At 43.0% G+C, this 17,091-nt stretch overlaps 1 protein-coding gene across 2 annotated transcripts; it reads left to right on the plus strand.

Moving 5' to 3' along the window:
- Positions 1 to 2,054: 2,054 nt before the first annotated feature.
- Positions 2,055 to 16,807, plus strand: CRBN (cereblon). Of its 2 annotated transcripts, none has more exons than XM_085072247.1 (11): positions 2,055 to 2,175; positions 5,482 to 5,591; positions 6,150 to 6,352; positions 7,163 to 7,312; positions 8,653 to 8,815; positions 9,849 to 9,911; positions 10,346 to 10,430; positions 10,589 to 10,704; positions 12,228 to 12,292; positions 13,400 to 13,531; positions 13,719 to 16,807. In XM_085072247.1, exons 1-11 carry the CDS (start codon positions 2,109 to 2,111, stop codon positions 13,906 to 13,908), a joined length of 1,344 nt encoding a protein of 447 aa, XP_084928373.1. In that variant the 5' UTR covers positions 2,055 to 2,108; the 3' UTR covers positions 13,909 to 16,807. The 2 variants fall into 2 exon arrangements, with proteins under 2 accessions (XP_084928373.1, XP_084928372.1); XM_085072246.1 differs by having other exon boundaries at positions 2,065 to 2,175; positions 5,479 to 5,591.
- Positions 16,808 to 17,091: the final 284 nt, after the last annotated feature.

Genomic DNA, 17,091 nt, shown 5'->3' on the forward strand with positions numbered 1-17,091 from the left:
GGCAATCAATGGCACATGTGCACAGGACTTTTACCCGTTTAATTAGACCATCCAGACTCCTTTTTAAACAGCCCAATCAAACCAGCACGCTGCAGAAACACACAAACCCTCATTTAAAAGGATAAGGTCGGAGATCAAACTTTTCCATTGTTTGCACAGAATCCCTTAAAAACGGAAGCCCCAAAGCTCGCAGAGCAGCCCAGCTGAGTAATTCTGCCAGAGAAAACCTGCAAAAGAGGATGTTACAGCACCATCTAGTGCCTTTTCACTCAGCAATATCGGAATTAATTGAATTTGCCACTTGATTCAAGGGGACGGGGGAGTGCATTGGCTGCTCATACATCGACAACTTCTTTTCTCAACCAGTGTGGAGAGAGGAGGGAGCTGAGGGATGCAGAGGAGCTTTGGAATTTCACACAGGGAAGATTTGACAGCAGAGCTGCTCTTAGGTCTTATTTCACCTTCTTACCAGTCACACAGTTTTCCTCCTCAGGATAGGCAAGAAGTGGATGCAGGAGAGGGAAAATGGGAGGAGAAGCATTGTGGTTAAATAACAAACTGACCAAATGGTATATTTGGGGAGGCAGAGTTTTATTTTTGGTAAAGCAATAATCTATTTGGTGAATGGCTGACAAGGGGGAGGCTGCTGTTTGTTTGCAGACTCCTTGTGTTGAGAACTGCACCTGTAATCAGGTAACAAACACTCAATCATTTGAGTGTTTTCTTTTTTTTGCTTTCCCCATCCTGAGTGTGACCCACGATGAGGAATAAATTAACACTAAATTAAATTCTAAATAGCACTGCATGGGGTCACGTCGATTTTTGGAGAATCCCAGGAGCCACTAAAAAATAAGATCTATCCTTCAAGACTGCAGAAACAAGCTTAAAGGTGTGACTTAAATATACCCCCAGCAATTTAGTAAAAAACCAACAGAAATCAAAATAGATTAGCATATCAAAAGAATTAAAAATATTTAGCATATTTTTTTAATAAAATCCCACTGTTTGGAGAAGAAGTGGCTCTTAATTTTTTAATACTTTACTTGATCAGCCTGACAACAAAAACATTTGATTTTTTTTTTTTATTATGGTATATTATCAGATACAATCCCCTTCAATTATGTGTATTACACTGAGATAATGCAGAAAAAGTTATGGAATCATAACTTAATCCTTTAAGTGATTATTGTATTTTATAAATGCTTAATGTATAATCACAGGCATCTCTGTGCTCATTAGGCAAATGTGATATTGATTGTTGCTCTAAAGGCACACTCGGGTCAGTGCAGATAATGATTGTTTTGGCATTTTCCACCCAAGATGGTAAGGAAATTCGAGTGCTATTTGTCTTTTAGATGTGTTTCTCTGAACCACTTGAATGCTGATTTTTAAAAATATATAAATGAGTGTTTTGCTCGCTGGCTAATCACTGTTCCCTCTGCCACTGACCCAGGGAGAATATTATTGCTGAACTGAAAGGGGAGATACTGAAAAGCACAAAGTGCAACGTTTTCCCCTGAAAAAAGGGCCTTTTTATGGACAATTGTTTGTATGTGCTCCATCCTCTTGGCACGGTAATTAATAAATTTAATAATTAAGTAAGTAAAATTCGTATGCATGGGTAAAATCTTCTCAGCTTCCCTCGCAGCAGAGATGCTCCAGCGCCTCCCTGCCCTTCTGCTCCACATCTCTCCGGTGCTCAGAGATTTTATCTAACACTGTGTTTACAGTTCCTTTTCGAGCCCTTTACCCTGCGGTGTGACCCACTCGGGTTTTACCCACAGCCAGCCGCTGTGCCACGCTCCGAGCCGGGCTGGCACCGAGCGCTCCGGGGCTGCAGTGCCGCCCTGCCCGGTGAGCCATGGCCGTGCCTGCGGGCAGAGGAGAGCCGCTGTCCCTGCCGGCACACGGTGCTGTCCCTGCCGGCACACAGCCACCGCCCAAGGTCGCTGCAAGCCCCGAGGCAGAGCACGGAGCCCGAAGCTCCCACGGAGCCCGAAGCTCCCGGCCCGGCTCAGGCTCCGGCTGCGGCCCCGCTGCGCTCCTCCTCCTCCCGCCTCCTGCCCCCGCCCCGCCGCCTTCCCAGCCTGCTCTCCGGGTAAACAGCGATGGCCGCCGAGGACCGAGGCGGAGAGCCCCGGGATAACATGGGGAACCACCTCCAGCTGGTGCCCGGTGAGGGCCGCGCCGGGCCGGGACACCCCCGGGGACGGGACGGGAGCGGGGACGGGACGGGAGCGGGGACGGGACGGGAAGGGAACGGGAAGGGCAGGAGGGAAAGGGGAGGAAAGGAAAGGAAGAAGCGGAGGTGGAGAGGAAAAGGGGCAGGGAAGGGAAGTGAAAGCGCAGGGGAGGCGGGGAGAGCCCGGGGGCGGCGTGGGGAGCGGTGGGCGCTGAGGGCCGGCGGTGCTGCCGAGGAGCTGAGGGTGCAAGGCGGTGAAGGACGAGCCTCGGCCCGCGGGCTCTGCGGCCTCGGCTGCTGGGCTCCTGCAGAGCCATCCAGGCCCTCAGTGTCCCATCGAGGCCATCAATGTCCCATCGAGGCCCTAAATGTCCCATCGAGGCCACAGATGTCCCATCGAGGCCATCAGTGTGCGGTGCAGAAAGGCACACGCGGTCACGGCTGTTCGGGCGGCCGAGGGGTTTTTAATCAGACGTGCCGTGGGGTTTCCAGCAGATTGGGCAAACCAGGCACTCTGTATAGAGACACAGCTGTGAAACCGAAAGTCTGAGGAAAACCTGTGTTATTTTAGGAAGTCTCTGCTCCGTTTAAGCGCTCTCCAGTGAGAATAACAGGGAAGCAGAGGTGCTGGGGCTGGAGAGCTGGGCTCGATCCCATGTGGAACAGCCCGGCTTGTCTGTCACACACCAGGGCCATTCCTCACCCGGGGAATTAATTACACACTATTATTGCATAGTAACGGGTTGTTCTGCATACGGTGCCTCCACACTGACAGGAAATCGAATGGTTTGGGAAGCAGCTTGTGCTAAACTGGGAAAAAGCATTATTTCGGAATAAGAATGCAGGGGAGAAGGGAGCAGTACATCCTGGGAGGAATTGGTGTCATTTCCCATGGCAGGAAATGCTGGCAGCACTTGAGGCCCACACGTTTTAAATTTAAAAAAAATTATTTCCTAAATATTTTAGGAAATATAGTCTTAATATAAGCTATTTCCTGAATATTATAGGAAATACAGCCTTAACATGACCTTAAATATAAGCTGTTTTCCTGAATATTTTAGGAAATACAGCCTTAATATAAGCTACTTCCTGAATATTTTAGGAAATACAGCCTTAATATAAGCTATTTCCTGAATATTTTAGGAAATGCAGCCTTAATATAAGCTATTTCCTGAATATTTTAGGAAATGCAGCCTTAATATGACCTGTATATAACCTTGCTCTTGCTCCTCAAATGAGGCTCATATTTCCTCATTTCTGCACCAGAGCATTGAGAGTGGATTGGGTTGGATTAGTGAACCAGCGTGAGGAAAATGTGATTTCAGTCATGCAGGGGAGCCTTCAGCGCTTGCTTTTCCCTTTTTCCTCCATGCTGGAGGTGTTGCTAATCCCAGAATTAAAAAAGAAAATATAATTCCCGATAGTTGGGGGTGTAAAAGCTTGCAGCTTGCTTTGCCAGCTGAGAGGGAGGAGGAGAGGGAAGGCGCCGGGGTTCTCTCTGTGTTTTGGGCTCGCTGGTGCTGCTGCAGTGAAATGAGTCATCGTCCCTGAGCCACCCGCACCACACAGAGCCACTGTGCGCTCTTGGCAAGAGCCAGCAAAAGTTTGCAGGGCACAGGCCTTTCCAATGCACTGCTGCTGATTCCTTCTGCCTGCAGAAAAACAAGTGGGACGGCCTCTCCCTGTTCAAACTGCTAATGATGGATGAGAGGGCATGGAAAAAATGGAATATATTATTTTTTCCCTCCCCCATCCTGCAGCGATGCCCCCAGAACCAAAGAAAAACTTCCTGTCCTTCCCCTCTGTCAAACTGAGCAAAATAAGGGCTGTTTTGTACATCTTAAACGCTGTGCAATCGTTCAGGGTTGGGGTTGCTAATTGAATAGAAGAAATTTCATCGAGGTGGGGTGTATTTTTAACAGTCATTAGGCAGATGGTGTCTCACTGCTTAAAGGGCTGTAATTAGGTACAATACCGAAGAGAGTCTGTAACCTCCTTTCCTGTCGTGCTGGATCATTTCTTGCTGAGATAAATGCAATATAGGATGGATCTGTAGGAGCAGGTTCTGTAAACTCTGCACTGTTTAAAAAAAACATGAGCGAGGTGAAGCAGAAATAAGACCAGTGACTAAACATTTTGTGAAGAGCGTTTAACAAATGTGCCTGGAGGCCAAAGAGGGAAGGGAAAGGTTCTCCAAAATCAGCTTTTAATGTCTTCTTTACTGTTCTCTTGTCCTCCCACTCTCAGAAACAGTAAAATTAGTGGTGCTCCCATTCCTGAAGGAAAATTCCTTGCTTCTGCAGCATCTTTCTTTTGTGAGAGTGCCCTACAGAACCCTTCAGGATGAGAGAATCCCTCCATCTTTTAAATTTCCAGCTCTGGATTATTTTTTAAGAAGATATTAATTGCAAAGGCAGGCAACTGGACAGACTATGATAAAGATTTTTTTTGTCTTGCTTTTTTTCTATCTTTGTTTCTGTCTAGCTTTCAAGGTCTAAATTATATTTTTCAGCACCACTGGGATTATCCATTACCCAGCAGCTCTTGGTGTAAGAATCCTGCAGATTGGTTTAACGTGTAGTTTAGCTATAACGTGGTGTATAAATAATGTTTGTGTTCAAAGAAATAGTGTCAAGTAATGCAGTGCCTGATAATAGTCCTCTTGTCTGAAAATTACTTTAGGATTGACTGAGAAATGGGAAGGAAGTAGGAGTTTTTAAATACTGTTTTATATCTGACATCCCTTGGAGTCTTGTAATTTGCTTCCTTAGGAGTTGCCTTTGCTGGGTTTGTGTTTGGTGTACACACAGCAGAGGCTGACAGCAATTAAATTGTCTGAAATACCAGCAAGAGGCTCTGCATGGAAACAGAGCTTTGCATTGCTTCGTACTCACTTGCAGTTTGATTGTTGAGGTTTGTGCTGCTTCAGGCACTTTATTCAGCATCCCACAAGAAATGAAGTTATCTGGCATCCTGGTGTGCAGACAGGAAACCTTTAGCACTGCGATAAGGAAGTACCACTGTAGTGAAAACTTGAACTGACAGCCTTTGTTTATTATTTTCTTCCAAGGAAAGTTGTTCTTTAGCCTTTCAAAAATAAATTACCAGCTTTTGACCCTTTCTACAGAGTGATGGTTTTGCTGTAACAGCAAGAAAATAATTTTCTTCAGGTTTATTTCCCTGTGCAAGGCTGTAGCCTGGGAATATTGAATGCATTTCCCTGATTGTGTGTTTTTTCTCAGTTTCTCAGTCTTTGCTGATTGATTTCAACACAATATTCTGTATGTCCTTATCAGTAGAGAGCGAGGAAGAGGATGACAATGAAATGGAAGTGGAAGACCCAGATAGTAAAGAAGCTGAGAAGCCAAATATCATTAATTTTGATACCAGTTTGCCCACATCACATATGGTATGTGTTCTATATGTTGTCCTTTAAATGTTTCCTGAAGGGATTTTAATGGATTTTGCATAGTTTTATTGCAATGTTCTTAAGCCACAAACTTAATTTTATTTTCACAGAATCCTAAGATCATAGAATGGTTTGGGTTGGGAAAACCTTAAAGGGCATCCAGTTGTACCCCCTGGGCAAGGACACCTTCCACTATCCCAGGCTGGCCCCAGCCTGGCCTTGGGCACTGCCAGGGATGCAGGGGCAGCCACAGCTTCTCTGGGAATCTGTGCCAGGGCCTCCCCACCCTCCCAGGGAGGAATTCCCTCCTAATACCCCATCTCTTCCTGCCCTCTGGCAGTGGGAAGCCATTCCCTGTGTCCTGCCTTTCCATCCCTTGTCAGTCATCTCCCATCTTTCCTGTAGCTCCTTCAGGTACTAGCAGGCCAAGGTTAGATCACCCTGGAGCCTTCCTTCTCCAGGCTGAGCCATTCCAATTCTCCCAGCCTTTCCTTGGGCAGAGCTGCTCCGTCCCTCGGTGTCCCTGTCCTCCCTGACTGTCCCTTCCTTGCCGTGCAGTACCTGGGCTCGGACATGGAGGAGTTCCACGGCAGGACAGTGCACGACGATGACAGCTGCCAGGTGATCCCCGTGCTGCCCCGGGTCATGGTGATGCTCATCCCCGGCCAGACGCTGCCGCTGCAGCTCTTCCGCCCCCAAGAGGTTAGCATGGTGCGGAATTTAATTCAGAAGGACAGAACCTTTGCTGTCCTTGCATACAGGTAAACTCCACGGGCGGGTTGCTGGTGTGTGCAGCATGTTCTTAGCGCAGTTGCTGTGGGTGCTAAAGCAGATGGTTGCGTCAGTTCTGTGGGGAATAACAAGTTGACATTTTTTAACAAAAACTGTCTTCCGATATGTAATGGCAATGTAGGTGCTTGACAGCATCTTGTGTTTGTGCTGATCTGCTTCCTTGTTTGAGCATCCTCTTGATTTCAGTGACTGTTTGTTCCATCTTGTTAAAGAACAAGCCTTGACCTGAAATGTAAAAGTCACATTCTTGTTTTGAGAACTGTATTGTTGCTTGTTTGGTGTATGAATTAACAAGCACTGGCAAATGTTTCACAGTGGAATTGGGAGACTGTTGGTGATAGAAAAGTGGGAAAGGGAAAGGCTGATCAGTGCCAAAAGAAGTTGGGAATGTTCCTCTTCCCCCCACAATTTACTATGGTTTAATTGTGTGGGAGGTGGGAACAGTTCCTGTTATAAAATCAATCTAGGAAATGTTGGTACTTTCAGTGTCTGCATTTGAAATGCTGGCACATTGGTGATCCCTGTCCTCCCAGAATGTCATCTCTAGACTCTAAAATACAACCAAGTCAACTGGCAAAAAACCCAACCAAACAAAACAATAGAAGTTGCTTTATAATGGAAAAATAGTGATTGTGATTAATTAAAGGTATTTTACCAAAATTACCTTTTTGGTCAGACCAATCATGTACAGTCAGTACAGGCAGACTGGAGTCTGAATGAGCTGTGCTGTTTGGAGGGGAGTAATGAATGTAATTAATCTTTAATTCTGTTGCTTTTAGTAATGCACATGAGAGGGAAGCACAGTTTGGAACGACAGCAGAAATCTATGCCTACAGAGAAGAGCAGGAATATGGAGTTGAAACAGTCAAGGTGAAAGCAATAGGAAGACAGAGGTTCAAGGTGCTTGAAATAAGAACACAGTCAGATGGGTAAGAAAACAATGCATTTGATTCTACACTCAAGTCAACTTTGATAGGACTATTCTTTTATTTTCTAGTTCTTTTCCACATTCTGGTGCGATGCCTGTGATGTTTACAAGTTCTTCTGATTGTTTTTTTCATATTATGTAATTAATGCCTTTTTCCATTTCTAAGAGTGATTTAAGATCCTGAACATTCAGTAAGGATATGCTGAGTCTTCTCTCATTTTCCAGTTCTGGCATCATGCTCTGCACCATGGCAGTGTCACTGGCCAGAGCTCCAGGCTCCAGCATTGATCTGGGAGCATGTGACAATTCTTAGCACAACTGCTTGAGGTTCTGTAATCTTTTCTGCAAGGCTTGTAAAGTATTACTCCAAGTCTGTAAACCTGGAGCTAATGACCTCTACCCTGCAGTTCAGCATAGTGCCATTGCTTTAGAAAGAGGCCTGGAAGCAGCATTTCTGTGGTTTTCTGACCTGCAGCTGAGGAAGTGAAGAATACCTGTGCTGTTTGCTCTCTCTAATATTTGGTTACAATTAACAGATTGGAAATGTTATAGCTTGGGAAAAGCCCTGCTTGGACACATGGTGGCACTACTTGGACTACTGCAGTAGCAGCAGTGTCCAGAGCTCCTTAGCAAGATTATTTCCATAATTCTTGGTGTTTCTGACTCCTGAGTGCTGGTGGCACAACATCATTTTATAATTCATTGTAAGTTACCGGTTCAGTGTTGTCCTTGTAAGAAAATCAGAAATTTGTAGTGACACACACCTCAATATTTCAGGATTTCTGCTGCAATATCCTGATAAAATATGAAGTCTTTCCTGCTGGACAGCATTTTTAGTAGTCACATAACATATGCTGAGGTCTTTCTCGAAGAGGTGACCTCGTTAATGCTGAGATATTAAAATCTGAGCAGAGTTTCTATCCTATTTCTGCTGATTGTGACCTCGAGCTGAGCACAGAAGCTTTTGTGGTTTGAAGATAGCAAACTGCATTTCAGCTAAGCTGAGGCATTGAGATGGCAGAGCTGACTGTTAGCTTCTACCAAAAGTAACTTGAGGAGACAAAAATCTAAATCTATGGTGCTGAGGTGGTGGAACATTCTGCTGTGTTGCCACTGCCAATCTGTCTGTATTTCTGTCTGCCACAATCCCAACCAGTCTGTAGTGCTCTGAAATACAAAGACAACAAGTTCTAGAGGAATGGGTTGTTGCTTAAATTCTGTGATTAATCTATTGCACCAGCCTGCGTTCTCTTAAGCAGTAAAATAACTTTTTTAAATGCATGTATTAAAAAAAAACTAAAAAAATATGTGAGCACCTTATCTTTTTGTTTGCTTCTTCAGAATCCAGCAGGCTAAAGTGCAGATCCTCCCTGAGCGAGTGCTGCCCTCCACCATGTCAGCAGTGCAGCTGCAATCTCTCAGCAGGTGCCATGTCCTTCCCTCTTCCAAACCCTCCTCCTGGCAGGACAGAGCCATCCGCCAGTGGTGGCAGAAGTACCAAAAGGTGAGAAGTTCTTCTGGGCAACCTGTGCCAGTTTGTGTCTGTATTTATTATTTATTCCACTCTTTTGGTCATTGATATAGAGAAGGTACCTTGAAATCTTCTGTCTCTCTAGAGATCTTTGCAATTACCTCCAGTAATTAATACAGAATCCTGGTAACTCTCCTCATGTTTGGATTTGCTTTTTTCTTCAATGGTTTTGAACTCTTGTACTCTCAAAAACAAATAAAAAACTCCATTGAAAAGGAAGAGCTCTTGATTCTCAGAGTTCTTGACCGAGTTCATGTGAGTTAATGAGCCCAGAAACACTGGGCTGTGGGGTTGAGAAATCCCTTTCCAAGGCTGATTCTGTCAGATGAAGCTGAAATAAAGTAGAACTGACTGCAGGAAAACCATGGGATGCAGATCCAGAGCAGGGTAAGTGTCCTGTTGACCTCCATCTCTGTATTGATGGAATTTGTAAATGAGGAGAGTTGCCCTCAAGGGGAAAATGAAAATTTAATTTGTACATCTTTGCAGTGCAACATGAGATCCTCCTTTGAAAAGCAGTGCAGTTATGTTGTGTGCTGCTTTCTAGACTTTTATTAACTAAAGCTCTAAATTTCTGTGTTCTGAAGTCAGTGGAGAGAAGTGGTTAATTAATCGAATGTCATTACTGGTGGAAATTTGGTGGTTCCAGGGACAGCTGGTGGAGACTTAGGAACAGATGCACTGTTAATAGCAGTTCACTTTTGAACTGTCTCCTTTTCAGATAGATACTCTTTAGAAAGACGTAATTTCTTATTACTGAACATCAGAAATACCTCTAATGCTGAGACAGGTTTTGTGACAAAATCCATGTGTTGTCCTGTTCAGAAGGCTTAGCTCCCACTGCATTTGAGAATGGGTTTGAAAACTTCCCATTGAAGTGCTGGTCCTGGTGAGGAGAGTTTCTTTAAATATTAAGGTCTGTCTCACCTGTTTTATTTGTTCTAACAAGAACTGTCTCTAAAACTTGCTAATGTTAAAGAATAAATGTTTGTGGGTTTGGTTTCAGAGGAAGTTCCACTGTGCAAGTTTGACATCTTGGCCCTCCTGGCTCTACTCTCTCTATGATGCTGTAAGTTAAGTTCACCCTTAAATCAAGTAACCTACAGTGAGTTTTATAGTTGTAATATCAAAATATGGGAGAATGTTTTGAGGGAAATATTTATTTTTCGAGAAAGCTTTATTTTTGCTGGCTTATAAATTACATTTTAGAGCAGTTTACAGTTTTCAGTGTAGTGTGAAAAGATCAGGAAGGGCTTCCCCCTCTGTGTGGATTTTCCCTGCTGCAAATGTCTGGGAGGGATAGCAGAGATCCTTCTGTGTTGTCTCAGAGCAAAAATAGTTCAAATATGTAGGTAAAAAGTGATTCTTTAATTACTGTAGGTCTTACAAGCTAATGTCCACTTAGGGAAAAGAGCTTACTCTACATTTTGCTTCCCTTTTGTTTTTTTCCTAAGAAAACAGCAATACCTATGTATTTAAATTAGGCTTTTCTTCTAACAAAAGGAAACCTTGATGGAAAGAGTCAAGAGGCAGCTCCATGAGTGGGATGAAAACCTTAAAGATGAATCTCTTCCAACAAACCCAATAGGTACGACATTGATTTTAAGAACTCTAATTTTTTAAAATGATTTCTTAAAATTTCTTAAGAAAACCCAGCTTAGATAATTAGCTGTTATATAGTAAATAGAAGTCCTGGGTTTTATTTCTCTGTTAATTCTAACAGGCCTGCTGCTTTCTCATTTCTAGATTTTTCTTACAGAGTTGCTGCCTGCCTGCCCATCGATGATGCTTTACGTATCCAGTTGCTCAAAATAGGCAGTGCTGTGCAGAGACTCCGTTGTGAGTTAGATATCATGAACAAAGTGAGTAGCTCTTCTTTATTTGCCATTAAATTACCCCCCCAAAAAAATAGGGATGACTGTTACAATCTCCCTCAGAAATGTATGGAATTTCCAGCTAATCCTCCCAGAGGGTGAATTTGGATGTTCTGTTATTCTTCCTTCCCCTTCAAAAGTTTTCTCAAAAGGAAAACAATCTCTCAATGCTGAATTATATTTAGCAGCAAGCAAGAAACATATAATAATATTTGCTTTTGTTAGAAGTGTTTCAGTGTGGCACAGCACTTTTTTAGCCAAGAGATGGTGCTAGAAATCCAGAATTGCTAATAACCATCACAGCCCCATACTGACACCGCAGTCAAGTATCATTGGGCCATGGAAACCTGTGGATTTTGTAGCAAAATCTTTGTACTATTGAGCATCAATCTAAAGATTGGACCAAAAAGATTTTTTTGTAAAAGACTTGCTAGGCAATTCCTTGTTAAGTTTTCAAAAACTTGTTTTCCCTTCTTTCCATTGCCATGGCTTTGTAATGCTCTAAATGTTCTATTTTTGTGTTGTACAAAATATTATAAAGATATTATATATCTTTATAATAATTTATACTTGCTTAATAATATGTTTTTCTAATGGATACAGAACAAGGAAAATTTTGTCTGCTTGCCTGAAAAGTACTGTCATTGAATTCTTACCTATTTCTGGGGAAAGTGAACCTGAGTGTCATTTTAAGTGTTCCTCTTCCCCAAGTTCATGCACCAGAAATTTGAAAGGCAAGATTCAGAGAAAAGAAGAAATCTCTTCAAATTCTCAGACAGGAATGGGCAGATTTTTGCCTAAGGCTGTGATCAGACTAAACTTCACTTGTCTTTCCTGAGTTGAAACTCTGAAAATGCCCTGATACTCGAATGCTGCTGTCATTTCACAGGAATTACCCTTAAAAACGGGTCATGCAACCTCCTGAAAATTGATGGGAGTGTTCTACTGAGCTGATTTAAATGCCTCTGTTCTGGGCAGTGTCAGTGATGAATTGTTTAGTTCTACTTTGTAGAAACTGGAGAAGATGGATTAATCTGTTATAATCTCCAGGACAGAGATCAATATGTTTTACCTATTTTTGTGAGGAAATTAAACCCATTGATCTACAATACCCTCAAATTTTAGAAAGACTTAATGATTGCATTTGTCTCATCTGCCTTTTCTGGGCTGTAATGAAGAAGAGCAAAGGTTGTTTTTTCTAAATTAGCCTTTAGAGACCTTAAGAGGTTGGCTCATTTATTATCTTTGTGGAGTCAGATCCAATTCTCTGTGTGTGGATCTTTTTGTGGGGAGAGTATATGAAAATTGTTGTGCCTTTTAGATAATAATTAATATTTAAATAAGTAAAATGCACAGAAAAAATATCCTACAGAAGTGACTGCTGCTCAGATAAACAAAACAATTGGTGCAAAGTCTGTTCTGGGGGAAAGGGAGAGATATTTTAATCATTTGCCACTGCTGACAAACATCTGGAAATCAATTCAATTATCCTCTTTGTTTCTCTTTCCAAGTGTACATCTCTCTGTTGTAAGCAATGCCAAGACACAGAAATAACTACCAAGAATGAAATATTCAGGTGAGTTCATTACTCTCCATCTTGGGGAGCTCCTTGGTCAGAAGCATGGGCACAGCAAAGCAGATTAAGCTGGGTTATGTCTGAAAATTGCTGTGGTTGCCACAGCCCTAATAAAGTTTAAGTAAATATTTATAAGGAGTTTATATATGAGCTTTTTTTAATAAAAAGTTAGGGAATCTGAGCATCTCCAGGTATGTTGTAACAGAAATTAGTGTTGTGCAGACCCCCTGCACCTTGCAGTGAAGAGCTTGAAATAGAAATGTGTCACATAAAGACTTTTTTGTCCTGGTATTTCTGAATAAAGTGTATGAGATCCCAAATTTTATTTCTTAGCATTTCATTTCTGTGTCAACAAGCCTCAACAGCAGATTAAAATGCACTAATTAGGTGCTATAAATGAGCTCCCAGGATGTTGGCATGCAAGGAAGGTTCCCATTTATGTCATTAAGTGTTGGGATTTTTTTTCTTTTAAGAATTTAAGGTTATTCCTAATAACTACAGGATGGCCCCATTCTCTGTTTGCCCTATACAATATCTCCCATATTTAACAATGATTAGACATTGTACATTTTCCAAATAATTGCTGCTTCTGTCAGCCTTGTCACTGTTGGAATCTTGATTAACTCCTATCAGCCCATCCCCTATGACAATGGGAAGGTTAAGAATGCTTTGGGTTAACAAAAACTCCCCACAGTTTTTCTTTATCAGTGTGATAAGGAGCTGGTGGGGTAATTAAAAGGCATTTCTTATCTTCTAATCAAATAATGGATTCCAGACACCACAGTTCCTGCTGTGTCAATATGATGAACCTTAACAGAAGGGGCTGAGAAGTTGATGCAATAAATGAACATTTTTGCTTACTTTTAAATGTAGATTTTCCTTGCTTTTCTTGGAAAAAGAAAATTTAAAATAATATTTCTATAGATATATGAATACACAGAATAGATCTATTTAAATATATCTATTTAAAATAATACACAGGATGAGTGTAATATGTACTTTTCTGCAATTCTAAGAAAATGTGACCAATGACATTTTAAATTAGCATCTGTTTTCTTTCAATTTTTGATAATATAATTAAATATACTTTTTTTTCCCCCTCTGTAGCTTATCCCTGTGTGGGCCCATGGCAGCCTATGTGAATCCCCATGGATACATCCATGAAACCCTCACTGTATATAAAGCCTGCAACCTGAGTCTCAGTGGACGACCCTCAACAGAGCACAGCTGGTTCCCTGGGTAAGAGCAGCAACATTTTACTAGAAAATTACCCAGATTGGGTATTTGGACTGGATTTCTGAGGATTCCTTGCAAATCTGGCTTGGGAATCTCACTCAAATCCAGTCTGGGATTCTCACCCACTGAATAATTTCCAAAATGTCTTTTCCTTTGCTGTTGTCACCAAGGCTTTGCTTTGCCCCGGCAGGTACGCCTGGACCATAGCTCAGTGCAGGATCTGTGGGAGCCACATGGGCTGGAAGTTCACAGCCACCAGGAAGGAGCTGTCCCCTCCCAAATTCTGGGGGCTGACGCGCTCGGCGCTGCTGCCCCGCATTCCCGAGGGGGACGGAGAGGAGGACTCGGAGCGCGAGCGATCGCCGCTGCTCTGCCTGTGAGCTCCCCTCCCTCAGCTGTGCGTCTGCTCAGCTCTGCTGCGATGCCTCCTCAGCCCCAGGAGCCCCAGGCACGCTCACATCCCCAGGGCAGGAGGCAAGCACGGCTGGAATGCTGTGAATCCGTGCTGCTGGAGCTCCAGGACTGAGCGCCGAGTCCTTGCTGCGGGAGCTGAGGAGAGGGAGTGCCAGGAGCCACCAGGAGTGAGTGAGGTCCTCGTGGGACACTGGGAAATCTCTGATCCACCTGGACAGACCTGAGACTGCACTTTCTCCACCCTTGTGTAATTCCCACTTGCAGTGAAGGAAGAGGATGGAAACTAAAATCAGACTAAAATCCCGATAAGCAGAGTCACATTTCTGCAATATTCCCAGGATGGTAGATAGCAGTTACCTGCTGTGGAGTGTTTGCCATAATACACTTACAAGTGGTTTGCTGAGAATCCCTGTTTCTAACTCTGTGAAGTCCTTCAGGTTTGCTGCTTGTGCTGTTTCTCAGCTCTTTGCTGAATAACCATGAAGAGAGGAGCAGCCTGAGAGTTTCTGCTGGTGGCAGTGCTGGAATGGGCAAAAGCTGGAATTGCAGCTGCCTCCCAGGATGGAGCCCATGAGAAGTGTCTGTTCCTTACAAGGTGTCTCATCTGTTTAGTCCCTGTGACTTTAGAAGTCTTGAATGTTAAATTGTTGATAAGAAATGCCCAGGTTAGTCCCAGAAGGTAAAACAGCATTGTCATGTTCTGTTCAGTGTGCTTCAGTTACTGCCCAAAATTATTCCTGCTTAATTCGCCTGTCCAGGGCTTTGGGAAGGACTCTAAAACACCCCACTGAGGTGAGTTTTAAATTGTACTTGTTGTGACAAGGGGAAGGCAACATCTCTTTAATTATTATTTGTTTTAATTTTCAGGTCATAAAGTAAAATTTCACGCTATCACATTACAAAGAGGAAATGTTTCTAAATAAAACAGAAATAAAGGCAGTGCTTTTTGTGGGGAGGTTGCTTTTTGTTAGATTTTTAGTTTGGTTTGGTTTTTATTTTGTCTAAAGGGCTGTCTGTGCTCCAGAAATCAGGTGCCAAACTGGGGCAGCCTTTGCCACTGATTTATTGTTGTTTTTTTTCTCACAATGCACTTTGGTGATGGAAATGGTGATTTTTTTTCAGTGTTTGTGCACATAAACACTTGTTTTTTTTGTGAGGCTTTATCATTCACTCTTTATTTCTTCACAAAGATGTAAAACTAGTTGAGGTTTAAGACATGAGCCAGTGGTTGCTTGTTCTCTGTCAGCTCCAGGCAGGTGTAGCAAGGACAGATCACTTGAGCTGAGGGCCAAGCTGGGCACACCAGGAGCAGTGTGGTACCTGCAGCTGGAAAAACACCCCAAAACATGGACTTGCTGCTGGGTATTTGTCCTGCCAGGTATGTAGAAATTAATGATTGTGTAACTCAGGTTTAGTTCTTTGAAGCTTTCTACCTCTGTGCTGCTTTTGTTCTCGTTAGACATCTTGAACTCTGTGCTCAGTGCCACGGGCAGTGCTCTGAGCTGGCAATGAACTGGGAAAAGCAATACTTGGGATCTAGCTCGGAGCAAAGAGAGGTCAATGGTGGCTCATTTCCTTCAGGAAAACATTCTGGATTTTGATGGTGATTCATTATAAGCTTTGAGAGCCAAGCATTGGTGTGAGAATCCTCTCAATCCTGTTTGGAAATGCACTGGAAGCAGGCCTGGCTTTCCCTCACTACACACAGCTGCACACACAACACATCCGGCTGTACATTTGGGTTATTTTGTCATTTTTCCCCTCAAATTCCCTCCTCTATTGTTCCTGTGATCCTCAGTGGGGCTTGGTGGTGGGGAATTTCAAAAGGATTTTCTCAGCTGTCACTGAACTTCTTAAGGGTTCAGTTCTTTGGGGTCTTTTAGATTGCCTCAACTAAAAATGGCAATGTTTGAATCCAAAATATTTTAGGTGTTTTGTGTCTATAGTCAAATGTAAACTAATATAATCGAGGTAAGTCAGGAGTAAATTAATACTAATTAAATTTTATTGTTGATGATGCTGTTCCACGTGCTTAACCTGTGTAGTGTTTGCTATTTTGAAGTCCATGACACTTTCCAGGTTGAAAACAAGGGCTGCTGATGAATCCTGTTGTGGTGAATCCATTAATTACAGGGATCCTGGGAGGGATCAGTTACAGCACTGCAGGGTGGGTGTGGAGCTCATGTCACACTGGTTCATATTTTCCATGCCTTTCTCTGGTTTGAAAACGATTGGTTGGGATTATGGAAAATTTGGAACATCAATATGGAGAAATATGGACATCACTAATCAAAGGAAATCAGATTTTATGAATATTTACTACATTTACCCCATTGATTGGCTGAGTGCAGCTTTGTGCAGGAATTAATCCCATGGATTTGCAGGCTGCTGCCCTAGGGGATCATTTTCCTCCTCTCTCCCACCATCCCTGTCCCCTGGGATGTGGGAATGGGGCTGGGCTGGGGGAGAGGGACAAACAGGGATCCTGTGGGGACAGGAGTGTCCTGCAGGGACTGAGGGATGCCAGCACAGCCTCATTTTCAGGCTATCATTACAGCATCACCTACATCAGAGCCTGGAAAATTGCAAGTTTTCATTTGGTTTCATTCAGACACTTTGGTAGAACCACAGAAGCTCACTGGATCTGACACATGTTCAGATCCTCATTTGTTTTTTATTCATGCTCTTTTTGGATGTGCTGCAGTTCATTTGTTCCTCTCTCTGTCACCTTGAATTGCTCTGTAAAGCTGCTCCAGGGGTAGCCCAGTCTGCTTTAACTCTTCCTCTGCCTTTTGGGACAACTTCTCTGAGAAATCTTGTGGCTTGCAAACATTTGCAAAGAATAAAATCCAAATTGTTTCAAAACTCACCTGGTTTTGCTGATTGTTGGGGTGGGGAAAAGGGAAATGTTCTTCAAAGGACTCTAGAACAGCCTTGAGTTTTGTCACTCTCCCTCCCCAGATTCCAGCAGTTCCATAAATTGCACCAAGGAGGCTTCAATTTAATTACTTCATTAAATTAAGCACCATCATGTTCTTGTGAGATTTGCCTTACTAACAAACAGCACTTCTTCTCTTCCCTTGCTGTCTCCCACAAATTCCCAAGTACCTTCAGGATAATTTATTTAAAGGACCTTACATCCCAGGAAA

This window comes from Lichenostomus cassidix, chromosome 12 (genome assembly GCF_008360975.1).
Source record: "Lichenostomus cassidix isolate B80296 chromosome 12, HeHo_3.0, whole genome shotgun sequence".
In the NCBI taxonomy this organism is placed as follows: domain Eukaryota; kingdom Metazoa; phylum Chordata; class Aves; order Passeriformes; family Meliphagidae; genus Lichenostomus; species Lichenostomus cassidix.

Bases quoted from the DNA above. Each gene is read 5' to 3' on its own strand.
- CRBN (XM_085072246.1), top strand. From the start codon at position 2,109: ATGGCCGCCGAGGACCGAGGCGGAGAGCCCCGGGATAACATGGGGAAC. The intron at 5,592-6,149 runs GTATGTGTTCTA...CTTGCCGTGCAG, and splicing joins GTTTGCCCACATCACATATG to TACCTGGGCTCGGACATGGA. The intron at 10,705-12,227 runs GTGAGTAGCTCT...TCTCTTTCCAAG, and splicing joins AGTTAGATATCATGAACAAA to TGTACATCTCTCTGTTGTAA.